The sequence below is a fragment of the Parasteatoda tepidariorum genome, chromosome 11 (genome assembly GCF_982258835.1).
Source record: "Parasteatoda tepidariorum strain Cologne lab strain chromosome 11, Ptep-v5.0, whole genome shotgun sequence".
NCBI lineage: Eukaryota > Metazoa > Arthropoda > Arachnida > Araneae > Theridiidae > Parasteatoda > Parasteatoda tepidariorum.
Genome location: NC_141765.1, coordinates 54,067,194 through 54,086,119, shown reverse-complemented (window position 1 = coordinate 54,086,119; position 18,926 = coordinate 54,067,194). Strand labels below are relative to the sequence as shown.

Sequence of the window (18,926 nt, the reverse complement as noted above, 5' to 3'; positions counted from 1 at the left end):
AATTAAAATTTTAGCACATGCGTATTATTAAATAAATAGATAGTAAGAGATAACAAAATTTACTTTGATGTGCTATTTCATGAACATTGTAAATACAAGAAATACTTGGAAGGAATTACTTAAATGCAAAATTAAGTTTAATGCTTATTTTAATACTCAAATAAACAAAAAACATTACTACCTGTAACGCATTTATACATTTTCAAAATGACCACCTTTGATCTTAATCACCAACCTATTTTTATCCCATTCCTTGTTGAAATATTTTAAATATTGCCAAACTCTTATAAGGTTTAGTACAAATTTTTGTCTCCAAGACAGACCAAAAATTCGTAAAACTCTAATCAAATAAATAAGGTGACCACTCTTGTGCATTAAGTGCATTATCTTGTACATTCACTGAGTACTTTTATTTTTCCTGCTGGTGCAGAATATTGCTGAAAGGTGATTTTTATGACCGAAGAATTTCGACTTTTTAAAGATATTGATGAAATTTTCATGCTGTAACATGCTGTCTAGCACATTCAATTTTAATTCCACTTCGAAAATGCCGTTATTAAGGTTGTAATCATAACATAAAAGTCAGAGCCTTGTATTAGCTGGTGATCACCAGCTAATACGAGGGTCTGACCTTTTTGTTAATACATATATGCTTGATATTAGAAGGGTGAGTTCATTCGCTCAAAGGTAAGGTACACTGAGAAAAAAGTTTGGTCAGAACAACCAGAATAAGGGAAAATTTTCCGTATTTTAGACTCGATGGGAGCTCCAAAAAGATCGGCAATTTTGACCAAAGCACTTTGCAAATGATTTTGGTAAAATAACAATAAAATATAGTTTTTTAATCTGTGATAAAATTTGGTAAATGCTAAAAATTTGATAATTTTATCATGATACCTTAGAGCAGGGCTTCTTAAACTGTGGGTCGCGACCCCCAGGGGGGTCGCGAGACTACTGAAAGGGGGTCGCAAAGATCTGATACTTTTCAATCATTATAAATAAAATTTTAAAATTAGTATACACACTACGTACAAATATAAATAAAAATAAAAATCATACAAAATACTATTGTAGTTTTATTATAACTATTTTTTGAAAAAAGTGGCAATGCAAAACTGTTATGTAGGGCCTATAAATGAAAATATGGAAGTAGCATTTAAAATAATAAATTCAACGCGCTCCTCGATTTTCAACTGAACGTTCGACATTGATGTCTGGCCGCCGGCGTCAGTGTTTGCAAGATAACTTAGTGATTATAAGTACCCAGACGCCGCGTCGCCTTACAGCTTACACATACAATACGGAAGCATAATCAAGCTAGGCTAGGCGAATCGGCATATTATTTTTATAAAAGAATAATAAAAAAAATTAAATGAAAGCTTCTTTTTCGGCGTCTTTGTGATACGGTGCCTTTGTGCGCTGCACACTTTGAACACGCCATGCGTCGGGGTTGATCTGATCGTAATTTGTCATTGCACTGGTAAAGATTCGAGTGTAGTTATTTTTCTGTTTGTACTTCAGTTTGGACTCAGCTTTGTCTTCGTAGTGACATGTGTGTATTTACTGTGTAATTTTCAGTTGGTGTTTTTAATTATTACGTTAAAGTTCAACTACATTTTGTTTAATTATTTATTATTATTTAACCATCATGGATAAATGGCTAATTAAAATTCCAACTAATAAGTCTGCCACGCCGTCACAACCAAGTTGCAGTGCTTCAAATCCGACTTCTAGCAATACAAAAAAAAGAAAATATGACGAATCATATTTGCAGTATGGCTTCACATGCTCTTCTCACAACAATGAAGAACAACCAGTGTGCTTAATTTGCAAAGAAGTTTTGGCTGCAGAAAGCATGAAACCGTCAAAACTGCAACGACATTTGAATACTAAACATGCAACGTTATCAAAAAAGCCAATAGAATATTTTGAGCGTCTTTTGCAAACATCAAATAAAGAAAAGAACACTTTGGAGAAGTATGTTACTTTGAATGATAAATATCTATTGGCATCGTATGAAGTTTCGTATTTGATAGCAAAAACGAAAAAGCCTTTTACTATTGGAGAGCAACTTTTACTACCTGCAGCTATAAGAATGTCTGAAATTGTTCATGGAAAACAGTATGCTGCTGAAATTAGTAAAATTCCATTATCAAATGACACTGTGTCCAAAAGAATTTCAGACATTAGCAATGATCAATTTAAACAGCTTCTTATGAGGCTTAAAGACAGCTCAAAGTTTGCAATACAACTGGACGAGTCGACAGACATTTCAAAAATGGCACAGTTGTTACTTTTTGTAAGATATATTTATGAGGGAAGCATTCATGAAGATATACTGTTTTGTCGTCCTCTGGAAGGTCATACTCGTGGAAAAGATATATATAAAAAAGTAAATGAGTTTTTTGAAAAAGAAGGATTAAATTGGAAAAATTGTGTTGGTGTGTGCACGGACGGTGCTGCAGCAATGACCGGACAAGATCTTGGTTTTACAGCATTTGTTAAAGCTGGAAATGATCATATTACATTCACACATTGTATGATTCACCGAGAGGCACTTGTTGTTAAAAAAATTGCACCAGAATTAAACACTGTGTTTTTTGATGCAGTCAAAATCATTAACTTTATAAAAAGTCGAGCACTTAATAGTCGATTGTTTAAAAATTTGTGCATTGATATGGATTCGGATTATACAAGTTTATTGCTACATGCTGAAGTTAGGTGGCTATCAAGAGGTCGAAGTTTGAAACGATTATTAACTTTAAAAGATGAAGTTCTTATATTTCTAACAGAGCAAAATTCTAATTTGGCCGATTATTTTCAAGATAATTTATGGCTTCTCAAGCTATGCTATTTGGCAGATATTTTTGATAAAATCAATGATATGAATTTATCAATGCAGGGAGTCTGCGTTAATATGTTTATGTTAAAAAATAAACTTGAGGCCTTTGCTAAAAAAATTCTTATATGGAAGAACAGAGTGGAAATTGGATCGCTCGAAATGTTTCCATTTACTGACGAGTATATAATTAGTAACAATATTTCAAAAAAAGATACTCCTATAACAAAAATTATAGTTAATCATTTGAAGGATATGGAAGTTTACATGCATAGGTATTTTCCCAATGATATCGATACACAACAATGGATTTGCAATCCATTTTCAATTGAAATGGAAGAAATTAATTTTTTAAACTTAAAAGCACAAGAAGAATTTGCCGAATTAACAAGTGATACTACCTTGCGACTTAGATTTTCTCAAGTGCCTGTGCATGAATTTTGGATAGAAATCAAATCAGAATATCCCCTACTATCGGAAATGGCAATGAACAAATTACTGCCATTTTGTACAACATATTTATGTGAATTAGCCTTTTCCACATTAACTTACATAAAATCAAAATACCGCTCAACTTTAATAAACGTTGAAAATTTATTACGATCTGCACTAACTCAAATTGAGCCTAGATTTAATTATTTGTGTAAAAATAAACAATCACATCCGTCACATTAATATTGTTTGATGTTAATAATATGTTTTTATTAAAAAAATTGTTACAAAAGTTTATTTTTTCTATTGAATATATAGATATAGTTTTATGTTTTCTTATAAAAAAATTGTTACAAAAGTTTATTTTTTCTATTGAATAAATATATATATAGTTTTATGTCATTCTATTTATTGTGTTTTATTACGACCGATATCCCGTCAACGTTTCCAATTATATATATGTGAAATGAATGGGTACGTATTCTTTAATCCTTATTTTATTTACATTGTAAAATAGTGCGATATTACATCTACATCTACGGTTAATATATATTTCATTATATGGAGGAGGGGGTCGTTTAAAATTTCCTAAGCTTGAAGGGGGTCGCTATGTAAAAAAGTTTAAGAAGCCCTGCCTTAGAGGATGGCGTTAAAACCATTTATTCGGTTAAATTTACTTTCCAATTTTGTATTTACTAAATGTCTCGTAATAAGAAATGTAATTTTGAAAACCAGAATATACGGTAAACCGTTACCATATAAATAGAAAAATAACCAAATGAATGATTTAAATACAGTGCACTTTGGTTTTTAATACCAGAATTATTTTATATTTTTACCAGAAATTTTATTACCATACAGTAATATCATCATACAGTAATTTTACAAAAAAATTTTCACCGTGTAAGTATGTAACTAATGTGTAATACAAGTAACATGATTTGGTTCTGTTAAATACTTCTCTATAGCAATGTTAGCAGCTGTACCATAGTTGAAAATTCAAACCTCGCACATTTATTTAAATATCGAACATTATTTAAACTGAAATGTGTTTTTAATATACGAATGTGTATGGATATGTGAAAGATGTGGGAAACATTTTAATAATTTAGAAAACTTATTCTTTAATTAATGTTCCTACATAAATTTATGCTTTTTCTATCAAAAGTGAGCTTCATATTTTCGAAAATAGAATAATTAAAATTGAATGAACTATTCATAAATTTCATTAACCATCATTTCAAATAAAGAAATAACATTGATTTCCATGAAATAAATTCTTACAAATACCAAGTCAGCTGAATTGATTCACAACGTTATGCTCACACTTTACTATTGCTTAATAAAATTTCATGACACTTCCTTTAAAAACTTGAAGTAAAAATATTTTTAACCAAACAAAGGTAATCAAACCTTTAAAGCAGCTGCTGGATTTCTCATAACTTTTAAAGGTAATGCTTTTTATTTATTTATTTTTTGTGGTAATATTTTTTCATGTTTGCAAATTAGCTAACAAATGGTTTATTTTAACAATAATATTTCCTTAAAAGTTAATTGTTTTAGAGTAAGCAGTTTGTGATAAAGTATAAGTAATTATAATTAATTGTATTAGTCGTTTAAGGATAAAGGTGCATTTTTCATTTCAGTATCTTATAAAACTCTTACTATGTTTTATTTAGCCTCTTTCAAAAAAATTTAATAATATTTGGGATAGAAAAAGTTTAAATTAAAAAAAAAAATTCTTATAGATTCATCTTTCAAAATTTAATTTTAATGAACTCTTTTGATAAATTTTACAGTATAAATTTGACATTTCACATCTCGGGTAAGCATTATGATTTAATTTTAAATATTTTAAATGATTAAAAAAAATACAGCTTAGCAATTGCCCTACAGATTTCTTTTATACTTTCAAAGATAATTTTTTTAAAAGTAATGGACTAAAATGTTTTGTTTCTTTCAGAATATTTAGTACTTTTAGTGGGAAGGTTAAAAAATTAAAAAAGAACTATAAACTTAACATTCTACAATGAAAAACTTTGATGAAATAATGTTATGTTTCTATTTAATCAATCGAAAGTTTTCAAAATTTAAGGAGTGGAAGTTCTAACAATATGTAAATCTATGAAATTTTAAATATATATATATATATATATATATATATATATATATGAATTTTTTTAAAAATAATCAAATATTTTAATGAAATAAAATTGTATGTTATGTTTCTTTATCTTGTTTAGAATTCAACATAAGACTTAGTCGAAATAATCATATGAAGGAAATGGTAGAAAAGATAGAAAATCAGCTTACAGAATATATCCTGTTCTGATTGAAATCCTTAAGGGGGAATAACACAGTAACTTTTCCAAAAAAATAGAAAAAAAAATTTTTTTGCATTTTTTGATATTTATCCTTTTAGGATTTTTACAATTTTGAATTGATTTTAGTAAAAATGAAAAAGTTACAATATAAATAGAGAGCGGCACGTGAAACAGGACGCACTGTGACATGTTTGAACTATTGAATTAGTGTGCTCAATTGATTCATGGATTTGCTCAATCTTATCAAAACTTTTTAGATTAAATACCTCTGGGGGTACTGATCCAGGAGTTTCCTTGTCTTCTAGATTGATAAAAAAATTACAAGTCTACAGAGTTGAACATTAGTAGTCATAAACTCAAAAATTGGGTCGGCTGTCCAACGACAGTTATAACAAAAACAAAAAAATATTTTGGCTGGCTTAGAGGATATTCGCCTTCCAATGAGGTGAACCGGGGTTTGATCCCGGCAATGGCTGGTCGATACGAATTCCTCATTCAGCTTACCCCGACCACAGTGCTGACGTAAATTATCCTTAGTGGTAGACGGATCATAGGTTAGAGTCCCCTTGCCGTCAGGCTGACCGTGGGAGGTTCTCGTGGTCTTCCTCTCTATATAACGCAAATGCGGGTTTGTTCCATCAAAAAGCCCTCCAAGAAGTCAAATTTCTCCCAATACTTGATCCAGGAGCTCCCTTGTCTTCTGCATTAGGTTCAAAATTACAAGGCTACGGAGTTGAACATTAGTAGTCGTAAACCCATGACATTGCGTCCGCTGGTCAGCGACTGCTATTAAAAAAAATTTAAAAAAATTAAAAAACAAAAGATTTTAGTAGGCATGGATAGTCTGGTTGGTAGGGCATTGGGTTCATGTCCAAGAGTTCGTGGGTTCGATTCCCGCCGGCCGAAGACTCACCCAGTAGTATATGGTAACTGTTGCATGTTAAATCTGTAGAGTCGCAACGTTCTCCATGTTCCCATAACAAATCAACACCTCGGGGGGTACTTGTCCAGGAGTTTTCTTGTCTTCTGAATTGGTTCAAAATAACAAGGCTGCGCAGTTGAACATTAGTAGTCGTAAACCCAAAAATTGGGTTGGCTGTTCAACGACGGATATAAAAACATTTTAGTGAAATACTATAATTTTAACTATTATATTGAAATAATTTGTTTAAATTATCTTAGAAACAGAATTAATGATGCTTTCAATGTAAATAATTGAAATGGCAAATTATTCAGCTGTAGAAATTTTTAATGAAGATTGCAAAGGGCTAATGACAATTTCGGAACAATTAGAAATAAAGGTAGGCCCAGCAGAGATAGAACATGCTCGAAATGAAGATTATTGCAAAATTTTGGTTGCTGCTCCAAAAAATATGAGGTATCACATAAGGGTAGATTAACGAAGAAAAGTTCCAGACTAGCACTTTAGACTACTGAAAATGATGGAAAGTAAGCATCTTATGGACCTGGTATTGATGCATTATAGTTAATCACAAAATTTTTATAATTATATGGATGATTGATCTCAAAACTTAAAACGCAGCTCACTCACAACTATGTTCCTCTTGATTCTTGTATCTTTAACTGTCTTCTTGTAACTCTCATTCGATTTACACATTGTTTACAAAATATAATTTGTATTGTTCGTAGGGTTGACTGGTTTTGAGTAATCTACGAAAATGTAACCTATTTTAAGTCATTTTTTGAACTTTTTTCAAAGCACTACCATTTTGTGAAAAAAAAAATTATTTTTTAAACCTCATACGAGCAAAAAACCCTACATTCATGAACTTTAAAAAAAAATTAAATTTGGATGATTTCTTTTTCAATTTAATACTGCAAGTTGTGGAAGTTATAAATATTGTATTATATAAGAGTAAATTTTTAAATTCTGTATTAGCATTATACAATGAAGATTGAAATATTTAAGATTAAAAAATGTATTAAGAGAAATGTTATCACAATCATCGCAAAATTCATTAAAAGCTCCTTTCCTACGAGCTTCTACTGTGCTGCTCCTCCTTAATAAAAATACGCTGATTTGGTATTTTACACCACAACTAGATTTTAAACCGTGATTAAGCGCAATTTCTACTCCTAATGCATAACTCATCGAAATAAACTAATACCTATTTACAGAAGTGACAAAGCCACTGAATTATGAGACCGATCTACCATTCAATACATAATTGGTCTTAAATGAAATCGAGATTCCTAACTAGTCAGTTAATAGAAAACAGCTATTTCTGTTCTAATCAATTATATTACTTGTTCTGGGATCATGTGTGCAATTCTAATTATTACTACTAAATATGAGTTCTGTTTTCTGTGAAATATTGATATATTATCCATAATTAAATGTAAAATAATTTGTGTTCAAATTAATACAATAACTGAAGTAAAAAATATTTTTTGTGCGTGCAATCATATAGAATATTTGCATGAGGAAAATTATTTCTTATACCTTTCTTTATACTGTTTATATTTAAAATTGTGTAAGAATTTTAATTTTGAACTTTATAACCATGCATTTACTTATTTTCATACAATCTACAAAAAATTTTAAGAACGCGAAATGAAGCTTCATTTAAGACTGTTTAATTTATGTTTTAAGCCTATTTTATGTTCGTTAACCAATCAATTAATCCTAATTGATATCAGAACGAATTATGGAATATTCTACTTATAGAAATAAATTTAGTTAAAACAAATTATTTCAATAACATCAACTGTTTCAATAAAGCAATGTTAAATTCACCATTAAAGTTGTTACTTGTGTCCTCCATTATCCCTAATAATTAAAAAATTTCTTTTGTTTAAAATTTTTCACTAATCATAATAGTAATTTTTTTCAATCGTAGTCCTTTGAATAGAAATACAAAACGTGATCATTTGAAGAAGCATACCAACTTTCACGTGCGCCAGTGAAAGACATAAATATAGGTAGAGGGTCTATGTATTTATTGCCAACACAAAATTGTGTAGGCAATAAATACATAGACCCTCTACCTATATCAATAATTAATGACATGTTTTACGCATTCAAACTATGTTAAAGAAGATTTTTACATTCCATATAATTTAGAAAAAGTGGTAGAGAAATGTTAAAGCAACTGAGTGTTAAAATTAGCCTCAGAAGCTGGATTTTATTTCAAATTAAAATTGCTACGTTTATGTCACTAAGAAAGAATTGGTGATTGGTGTCTTTCACTGGTGAATGTCAGCAATCACATAGTATCTTTGGTAAATGCTCGAAATATGTGACTTAATATTAATTTATTCATAAATATTTGAATATTTAAACGAAATTTCAATATCCGATAAAGATAGGTTAGGAAAAACATCAATGTAAAAAATACCAGGCAAGTTAGGGATAATTACCGGTATTCAATATCCAAATGTTTTCTGAAAATTAAAAAGCTTTGCCCGGTATTCCTTATACTGATATTTTTAAGGTTAAGAGCCCTTGCTTGATATACATTTGACCGGTATTCGCCACACTAATATTTTTCCTAATCTATTCTAATCGGATGCTAAAATATCGAATAACTATTGAAATATCAATGAATAAATTAATATCAAATCGGACATTTAAAACATTTCGGACATTCACCAAAATGACCATGTGATTGCTGGCATTCACCAGTGAAAGTCGACGTTCTCCATATTTATATGGTCATATATATATAATGATTCATATATATTCTCTGATTATCACATATATATGCTACCGTGAATGACCGAAATCAGGAGAATGTCGACTTTCACTGGTGAATGTCAGCAATCATATTGTCGCTTTGGTGAATGTCCGAAATATTCGTTATATCCTATTTGATATTAATTTATAAAATGATATTATTATGTTTAGCCGATATTTTAATTATTGCTGGGGATAGATTAGGAGAAACATCAGTGTTCGGGGTACCGGTTAAATGCATACAGGGCAGTGGCACTTCACCTTAAAAAAACATTGATGTACAGCATGCTGGGCAAATGTATACCCGGCAGTGGCTCTTAACTATACCTAGTATGTATTTTGGACATTTACTAAAGCGACTATGCGATTGTCAACATTCACCGGTCGAAATCAACAATCACCAATTTCAGTAATTCACAGTAACGTGTACATGTGATCGCATATATTCTCTTTGTATATTCGCTAACATATATAATTATGCGACCACTTCTAATCATATTAATTAACTATTAAAAGAAATCATACTCACATGTCGAAAAGTTAAGAAACAAACACATTTTCTTCCTCAAAATACATAAAACTAAATCTAGTGAAATCTGAATAAAAATACATCAAGTATAACAGAAACAATGATAGCAAAAAGGTCATGGCATGATCTCAAAATTATAAGTTCATGGAAATCACAACAAATGTTTAAAATTTTTAAAATATTTTGCAATGATGCCCATTAACTCATGATATTGTATCCATAGCATTACCTTTTTGTTACTATTTTTTTATCATACTTTGATGTATTTCATATAAAAGTTCATTTTATTTGGTTTGGTATTTCTTGTGTTCTCTGTAATATATATTTTAAACCAAATCAAGAAAACCACGTCAAGTGAAATTTTCTATAAGAAACCATCAAAGTGGACATCAAAGTATAACAGCACTTAGTATACACATGATTGTTTCAAAGATTATTGCGTGGTAAGAAATAAAAAGTTTCAATGATAATTATTAAAATTAATGATGTTTTTGAAAAACACTTGTTATTATAGATAATAAAATGGTTGTCACATAATGGGGATTATCAGTGGATGTTACAATATACATCAAAGTATAACAGCACTTAGTCTAACTGTAAAAGTTTAATATTATATGACAGTTTTGATTGAATATGGTGAAACAACAACTAAGTAAATTGTTTACCATTTTTTCGATAAATTTCTTACAGTGTATCCTTCGCTTTAATTTTTCTTCAAGAGCATGCAAAATAAAGAATTTCAATGCAATATTCACGTAGCTATGGCTTTCAATACTGCCTCTATTAATTTCTGAATTAAGCATTGGTCGTAAAAAAGGACAAAAAAAATATTTTTAGCATGTTGTCTGAAATCAAAAATTTTCAAGCAAAGTTTTTAGTATGACATTATATTATGCGAAATACATATGATATTGGATGAATCACTTGAACAGTTGCTTCAACGATATAAACATTGCAAAACTAAAATATAAAAGGGGCGTTAATCAATGCCATGGGACTAAACTTGGGTCAAAAATCAATAAAATGTTCTATGAGTGAGGGATGGTGATGAAGATAGCATTAAATGATGAAAGGAAAATTTGAGACCAAACTCTTTTGTGTTAAATTTAAACATATGCTATGAAAAACGTATCTTTATTGGAATAAAAGATTATATTCGTTACAAAATTTATTTTTTATGCATTTCCTACAGAAAATAAAAATAAAAATAGATTTGGATTGGTTGAAATTAATGAGTTGTAAAGTCTTAAAACTAATAAATAAATATTTAAAGTTTTTGATAACGTCTAATAGCAGGATTAGTATTGGACTTCCAAGGTAGTAGTAGTAAGAAAATCAATATACAGTTAGCGCTAGCACCTACATTATAATCCTATAAGGTTTACAAACTTCCTTCCTTCAATTTTATTGGAAATTTGGGATCGTTCGAAACTACTAGTATAACTTGAAAAATCATATCATTATCAAAACTTATAGAGATGGATATATTTATCGATTTCATTTTACTAACTATCATTTTTTTAAAAAGCCAAAAACGCATAAGAACAATTTTAAAAATATTTATTCCAGTTACGCGTAATCTACTTAAATATGAGAGCGTACAGGGTGTCCAAAAAGTACTGTAAAGGTCAAATATTTCAAGAAATACTTTTAAAAACCCTGTATAAACTAGGAAAAAGCTCGTACAATAAGAAGCACATGTTTATTTGAAGGCAAAAATTGCTGTAAACCCATAAAAGAAACTTTTAAAATTGTCAGTTATTCAACCGAAGATTGAAACTATTTCTAGATATCATCCACTGAGCAAATATTTAAAATTTTGATCATTTGCCTTTCAAAACATAATGTTAATATAAAATTTGGGAAATTTCCGATAGTTTTCTAATTTCCGAGTTATTTTACATACTGGGTGATTTAAATTAGATTGATAGTTTTAAAAACACATTACAGAAAAGTGGTAAACGTTTGGAAAAAAGCAATTTTTTCTACTACTTTATGTGCAGGCCATAAATTTTACTAAACATTTTAATGTCTGTTCTAAAATACTTCAATGTAATTTACAATTGTTAATTTACATTTAAATTAGTGTCCTTCTTTTTTATTAATTTCAAAAAAATAAATTTTTCAAAATTATATAACTAAGATGTATTTTTGCTGTTTTGATACAATTTTCAAATAGTTATCCTTACTCTGTAAAAGATAAATTTTCAAATTTTCATTCTTTAAAAACTAAAATTACGTGAAGATGTGTTACTTAACTAGCGAAAGCAAGAATTGGTATCAAGCTTCAAAAAAGGGTCAGATGGAATATTCTTAAACAGACTTAATTCAAGAAAAAATTTCTTCTTATTGATCTTTCAATCAAAATTAATCTTAATTCTTTAAGAAACTTCAATAAGGACCATGATTTCTCATTATTACTTGAAGATATGTAAAGTAACTAGCAATTTACCATCAAATATGGAAAACGCTGCCATCAAGCGTTTCCCTACGTAGTCCCGCAGCGGCTCTTTCACGTAGCGAAATAACGAATTTTCAAACAATATAAGGAGTTTCAAAACAATATAAGTTTCAAGACGAGGACTAATAAAATTAAAAATAATTTTCATTTATCCTTAAAATCGTAGCATGCTTCAATCAAAACTAAACTTCATTCTTTATAACCTACAATTGCCACAAAATTAATAAACGATATGGTTCTTAGCTAGCAAAAGAAAACGTCACCATCAAGTTTCAAAAGAGATCAGAAGGAATGTTATAGAAAAAATATAAAACAAAAAAAAATAATTTCGAAAATGGTTTTTAATTTTTTTTAAAAATATTTATATGCTTCAATCAAAACTAAACGTCATTTTTAATAATTTTCGTAATTACTTGAAGATGAGTATTTTAACTATCAAAAGCAAATGTCGCCATTAAGTTTCAAAAGAATAACAGGAGCTTATTCTGAAAAACTTTCAAGGCGAGGGCTAGTAACATTAAAAATACCTTTTCATTGATCTTTGAAATAATTACATGCTTCAATCAAAACTAAACTTCATTCTTTAAAAGCTACGATTTTTCTTTTTTCAAAATTATTCGAAAATGTGTTACTTAACTAGCAAAAGCAAATGTCGCAATCTAGTATCAAAAGAAGATCAGAAGAAATATTCTGAAACAGTCTTAAGACAAGGACAAATAACATTAAAAATAGCTTTTTATTGATCTTTGAAATAATTATATGCTTCAATAATTTTCTCCTCCTAATTTCTTTTAAAAAGAATTAATCCTTTTTAAGAAATAAGCGGCGAAAAGAGAACTTGCAACCTTGTCCAAATAGAAATTTTCTTTACACTGCAATCTTTTAAGGGATATTTCAGTATTACGTTATCATTGATCTAGAAATTTTTGGAGAAAAAAAAATTATTTCCACGTAAGGTGTTATTTTTAATCGAAAGTAAATAGGCTGTTTTGACTAAGTCTTGATATTTTATTTCAACTTGCACATGAAAGTGGATTCCAACTGAAATCATTTATTGTAAAGAAATTTCAGAATATTTTTTTCAAAATTTGATTCGATTTTGAAACATTTTAATGAAAGCAAAACAAATGAAAAAACCACAATAAATAATCACTTAGAAAATAAAATATTTAGTCTGTGTTTTTATTCTATATAGAATGTTTTTAAAACAATTTATTCGTACACGACAACCCCACAACGATGGATCAAATATTTCATTTCTGTTCTTATTTTTAAAAAAAAGACATTATGCAGTTATGTGAACATTGTTACGGAACAAATTTTTATTTGTTATAGCAAATATGAATTATATTAAATTTTATTTTATTAAATTTTATTATATATATTAATATACAATAAATATATATTAAATTTTTTACCTCCAATTTTTAGAAATGACGTTATAGTTTACGAAGTTCGTATGCTGCAAGACGAAACCGAAACTCACGAAAGCGAAACTAAAAAATTTTTTATCATACTTAGAGTACTTTAGCCCTTTTATATTTGAAGAAATTATATTTTAATTACAAATTAAATTCATTTTCAGAAATAAATTTTCGAGTTATTACTTTATTTATTCTCGGAATTTCCTTACATTTCAGAATTTTCTTGCACTTTAAACGCATTTTTTGAAGAACGTTGATTTTAAGGAAAATTCTCTACGCTGACACTCATTACAAAAAAACTTTATTATAGAATTCTTTGAAATTTTGTATGTAGGTTTTGTATAATATTAGCTATATTTTGAACAAAAAGCTAAGGTCTGAGTGTCAATTTCTCTTTTTTCAAGCTTTGAGTCAGAATATTTACAATTTTTCTTCAGAAATTCAATATTAAACAATATATTTATTTCTTTTTTATTGTCTGTTTAAAATTTTTAAAATTTGGTACAAAACGCAGATAATAGCATTATTGATCTAGAAGAAAATCATTTCAGAATTTATGCATGACAATTAGTTTTAAAGCTGTTATTATGACATAAAAAATTTATAATCCTTGAGCTAGAATTTGCCTCTATTTCGAAAAATATTTTACAATATTTAAACTTTACTTTAAATTTATAGAGACCCTTGCTTACAAAAAAAAATTTATTTTAATTAAGCCTTTTTGAAAAAAAAAACTATTGAGCCTAAGCCCATCCTATAACCCAACGTCCGAATTAAATTCCGATCCCAACGAGGATTTAGAAATTTTTATAGAGGAGCACAGAAGTACATTATATGGATGGAAATTACTTCGAAACACACTAAATAGGCATGAAATTCAGATAATATTTTCATGAGTTATTAGATCAGTGCCGGAAATTAATAGCCGCAGCTTATATTTACAAGCAATTTATATTTTATGATCAGTTGTAAATGTAGAACATTAAATGCTTCCAAATCAATGATAAAAGTGGTTTTCAATAAAAAAGAACAAGATACAGTTTAAATGGAACAGATACTGTTTTCACGTAAATTATACAGTATAACCCAGAGTTATTCGTCCATGATTAATTATGTTTTATAATATTGCCATGATATAATACATAATATTCTGATAATCAAAGGGTATAATAACATATTGTATGAAATTATCAATTTGTAAGAACATGTTATATGTTATGAATGAACTAGTAATGTTTATGAACTTAAGAATATGTTATCAACGTTTGCAAGCATAGCTTACTAAATTTTCTAAGTCATTTATTTGTCACTCGAAAAAAAGGGTTTAAAAGAAAAGATTCTTTTTTCAATGGATAGGTGGGATAAAACAGATAATTTATAGCTCAAAATATGTAATTTTTAATAAACCCTTTATAATTATAGTTATGTAATTATATTAGCTATATATCATACTATAAAAAAAATTTGTTTTCTGTAGCATGAGATTTTTTTTAACAAATCTTGGATATTTTCACGTCACTGTCATCTGCATTCGGTTTCTCTCTCTAAGCTAGATTTCTTAATTAATATTTTTTGTCTACTTTTTGTCAAAATGTACAAATTTAGAAACGTTACATATAACAGGGTTTGGCATAAATGTTTCGAATAACTTCTAGGGGAGTAAGGGCATATCATCAGGAAAAAAACTGCATCGAAAATGACGCCATATGATGCTAGGTGCTTCCCTGTTATAAACTAAGTCTTCCCGTGCTTCTGAATAGGTAATGATAGGGAAAATGCCCCTAGCAGCGCAAGATGTCTCCCCTGGCATGGGTTCCACTTTTGATCCTGATGTTGTACTGTTGCTCCCCTGGATGTCAGTCACAACTAGAACTGGGCGATATAAGAAAATTTATATCGTGATGCATCGTCAGTTTTGCATCGCGATATAGCGATGTATCGCGATATAGTATTTTTGAAATTCATTTACTTGTAAAGCGCAAAAAGTCGGATTTCTATCAAAACTTCATACTCAGATTGATTTAAATCAATTTATGAATTTGATGTATATGTTTTGCTTAAGAAAGATATTAATGTTATATTTTCTAAAAATGATCGCGTAAATAACGAAAGATTTCTTAGTTTAAAAATAAATAATAAAAAAATAAATCAAATTGAAATTTATCGATATATTTACCTAACAATATAGAAAGAAAATTTAAAAAATAAGTTCGTTAAAAATGATTTGTATGCTTAAAACAAAGTGCTAAATAAATTAAACAAAAAAAAACACTTTTAAAACAACACTATTTTTTATCATTATTATTTCACATAAATAATAAAGTTAAATTGAATAATTACCGAATTCTGAACGAAAAAACAAAGTAAGGTTTAATTTCTTAAAAATAAAAACAAAAGAATTATGATACTCGATAATATATTCAACTGACAATACTGAAAGAAAATTAAGAAACACGATTGTACTCTTTAATAAAACGAAGTGATAAATGATTTTAAAAAAAGAAGTCGCGATCGCAAACATTACTAATTTTTTTGAATAAACAAAGTTGATTGACTTATGTCCAAATCCAAACGAGGAAAAATAAGATTTGTAATAATTTCATCCATAAAAATGAAAACAACTAAAGATTTATAAATTTAAAATCAGTAATTAAAACCCATTAAATTATTATTTTACCCAAAAAGTTTTTTGTAAAAAATAGCCTAACAAATTTAATTACTTTTTAATTTAATTCTTTATGGGCACCTTAAATTAGATTTCCGTTTGTAATAAATTCAATAATGTAAAATAATACTTAAACATATAATATCAATAAGTAACAACTTGAACATATAATATCAATAACATATAATAATAATAAAAGGACAGTTTTGTTTTTTAAAAAAATTACCTAATTAATTAAGAAACACTTCTTTATATATTCTTTCCAATCGTAGATTACGTTCAGAACAAGGTAACGACGGCGATCACACTGAAAATAATCTACAAGAAACGATATCAAGTCGCGACAAAGAAGAAAAAAAAACTAAGAGGTGCGGAAACGAACATGCGAGATCACGATATATGTTCTCAAAACTGATTCTGATTCTACCGCTCATCAATCAAGGCCGTTTCAATATAACGATACGAACATCGTCTTCCCCAGCACGAGTTGGCATCGGAACGTAAGAGATCCTTTCGTGTCTTATATCGCTAAATCGTATATCGCTATATCGTTCGTCTTCTTTACTCGACGGCTTAAATCAGATTTCTGATGCATCGCCTGGAACGAAAGTCGCTGTATCGGCCTGCCGATTCAGGCGTCAAATTGATATGTCGCGATATATCGATTTATAGCCCAGTCCTAGTCACAACATTTATGGAACACCTGTTATTGATAACGTTTTAAAACTAACACATTTAGACAAAATATAGACTAAAAATGTAATTTCAAAACAAAAATCTGCAGTATTAGAAGCAAGACTAATTTAAGATTTGAAATCCCCACACCGAATTAGGCAAGATCAAGTATTTCCACAAATACAACAAAAAATTTGTCCCACAGTGTTATCCATATTTAATAACAATATCATAATACAATTCATATTGAAAACAGATGGAGTTGTAATGAAATAATTAACAACAAAGAACCCTTTAAACAAAGAAGAATTATTTCATTTACCATTTTTTTAAGAATAATCCTTTTTTTTTTTTCATTTGAAAAAATTTCACTTGAAATTTTCTCCAAAATTATCTGTTGTAATCAGCTATCCAAAAAATTTCCCAGTCCTTTCTAATGTACAAAATGTAAAATGAAAGAGTTTCAAAATTAAAAAAAACATGTATCTACATTGTAAAATTTGTTGCATTGCACTGACGTACTTTTTCACTTTTTTCGCTGAAATTTTTGCTTTAGAATTACGAGAAAAAAATATTTACTTTAATTTTCTTTTCATAAAATCAAGATTCAAAATTTGCTCTAATTCAAAAACAGTTTTCATTTTTTCGGCAGCGTCAAAACATGCAATAATTATTTGTAAATATTAAATAATTATTATGAGGCCTAATCAATAAGAAATTGCAATATCAATATTTGTAAAATCATTTTTATGACAATTGTGGAATTTTGATAATAAGTCATATGCTTCTTAATAAATAAGATAATAGATATTAATAATTTCAAATTATTTCAAAATGTTACTTTTCATAAAAATTCAAATATAGTAATTATTTGCGTTTTTCTATAATATCGCTTAAGGATTTGTTGATAATAACTGTAACAGTAATTATTATAACAAATGTAATAGTAAATGTAATAGTATTATAGTAATCATTTATTATAAAAATGTAATAATTATTTATCTATCATGAATAATTAGTTGGAATTCTAATCAGCAGTGAGCACAATATCAAATTTTGCAAATCCACTTAGTATTTTTTAGGGAATTGTTTATAATAAATCATAAGTGTCTTAATGAGTAAATAATTCTCTATTTTACTTCTTGTTTAAACTTTTTTTGCAAGAAAAATCATTTGTTGTTTTCTTAATGAATGATCAGGATATAGTAATATAGTAATTATTTATCATGAAAATGTAGTCATTATTTATCTGTATTGCATAATTAGTAATTATTTATCTATATTGCATAATTAGTAATTATTCTATCATGCGTAGTTAGTAATCAGTAGTGAACATAAAATCAAATTTTGAAAATCCATTTTGTATCACTTAAGAATTTTTGATAATAAATCATACGTGTCCTAATAAGTAAATAATGCTTGATTGTACTTTTTGTTAAAACTTTTTTGCAAGAAAAATCAAATAGTATTATCTTAACGAGTGATCAGAAATATAGTAAAAAAATAATTATTTATTATAAAAATATAATAATTATTTATCTGCACTGCATAATTAGTTGGAATTCTAATCAGTAGCGAGCACAAAATCAAATTTTGGAAATCCATTTAGTATCGCTTAAGGATTTATTTATAATAAATCATAAGTGTCTTAATAAGTAAGTAATTCTCAATTATACTTTTTGTACAAACTTTTTTGCAAGAAAAATCAAATATTATTCTCTTAAGGAGTGATCAGTAATACAGTAAGAGAGTAATTATTTATTATAAAAATATAATAATTATTTATCTGTATTGCATAATTAATTGAAATTCTAATCAGTAGCGAGCACAAAATCAAATTTTGGAAATCCATTTAGTATCGCTTAAGGATTTGTTTATAA

General features: G+C 28.1%; 1 protein-coding gene across 1 annotated transcript; it reads left to right on the top strand.

Annotated features, from left to right (window-relative positions):
* Positions 1-1,648: 1,648 nt before the first annotated feature.
* Positions 1,649-5,526, top strand: LOC147801807 (zinc finger BED domain-containing protein 5-like). The gene is made up of 2 exons (XM_087154496.1): positions 1,649-2,392; positions 5,515-5,526. Exons 1-2 carry the CDS (start codon positions 1,649-1,651, stop codon positions 5,524-5,526), a joined length of 756 nt encoding a protein of 251 aa, XP_087010622.1.
* The last annotated feature ends 13,400 nt before the right edge of the window (positions 5,527-18,926 follow it).

Bases quoted from the DNA above. Each gene is read 5' to 3' on its own strand.
- LOC147801807 (XM_087154496.1), top strand. From the start codon at position 1,649: ATGGATAAATGGCTAATTAAAATTCCAACTAATAAGTCTGCCACGCCG.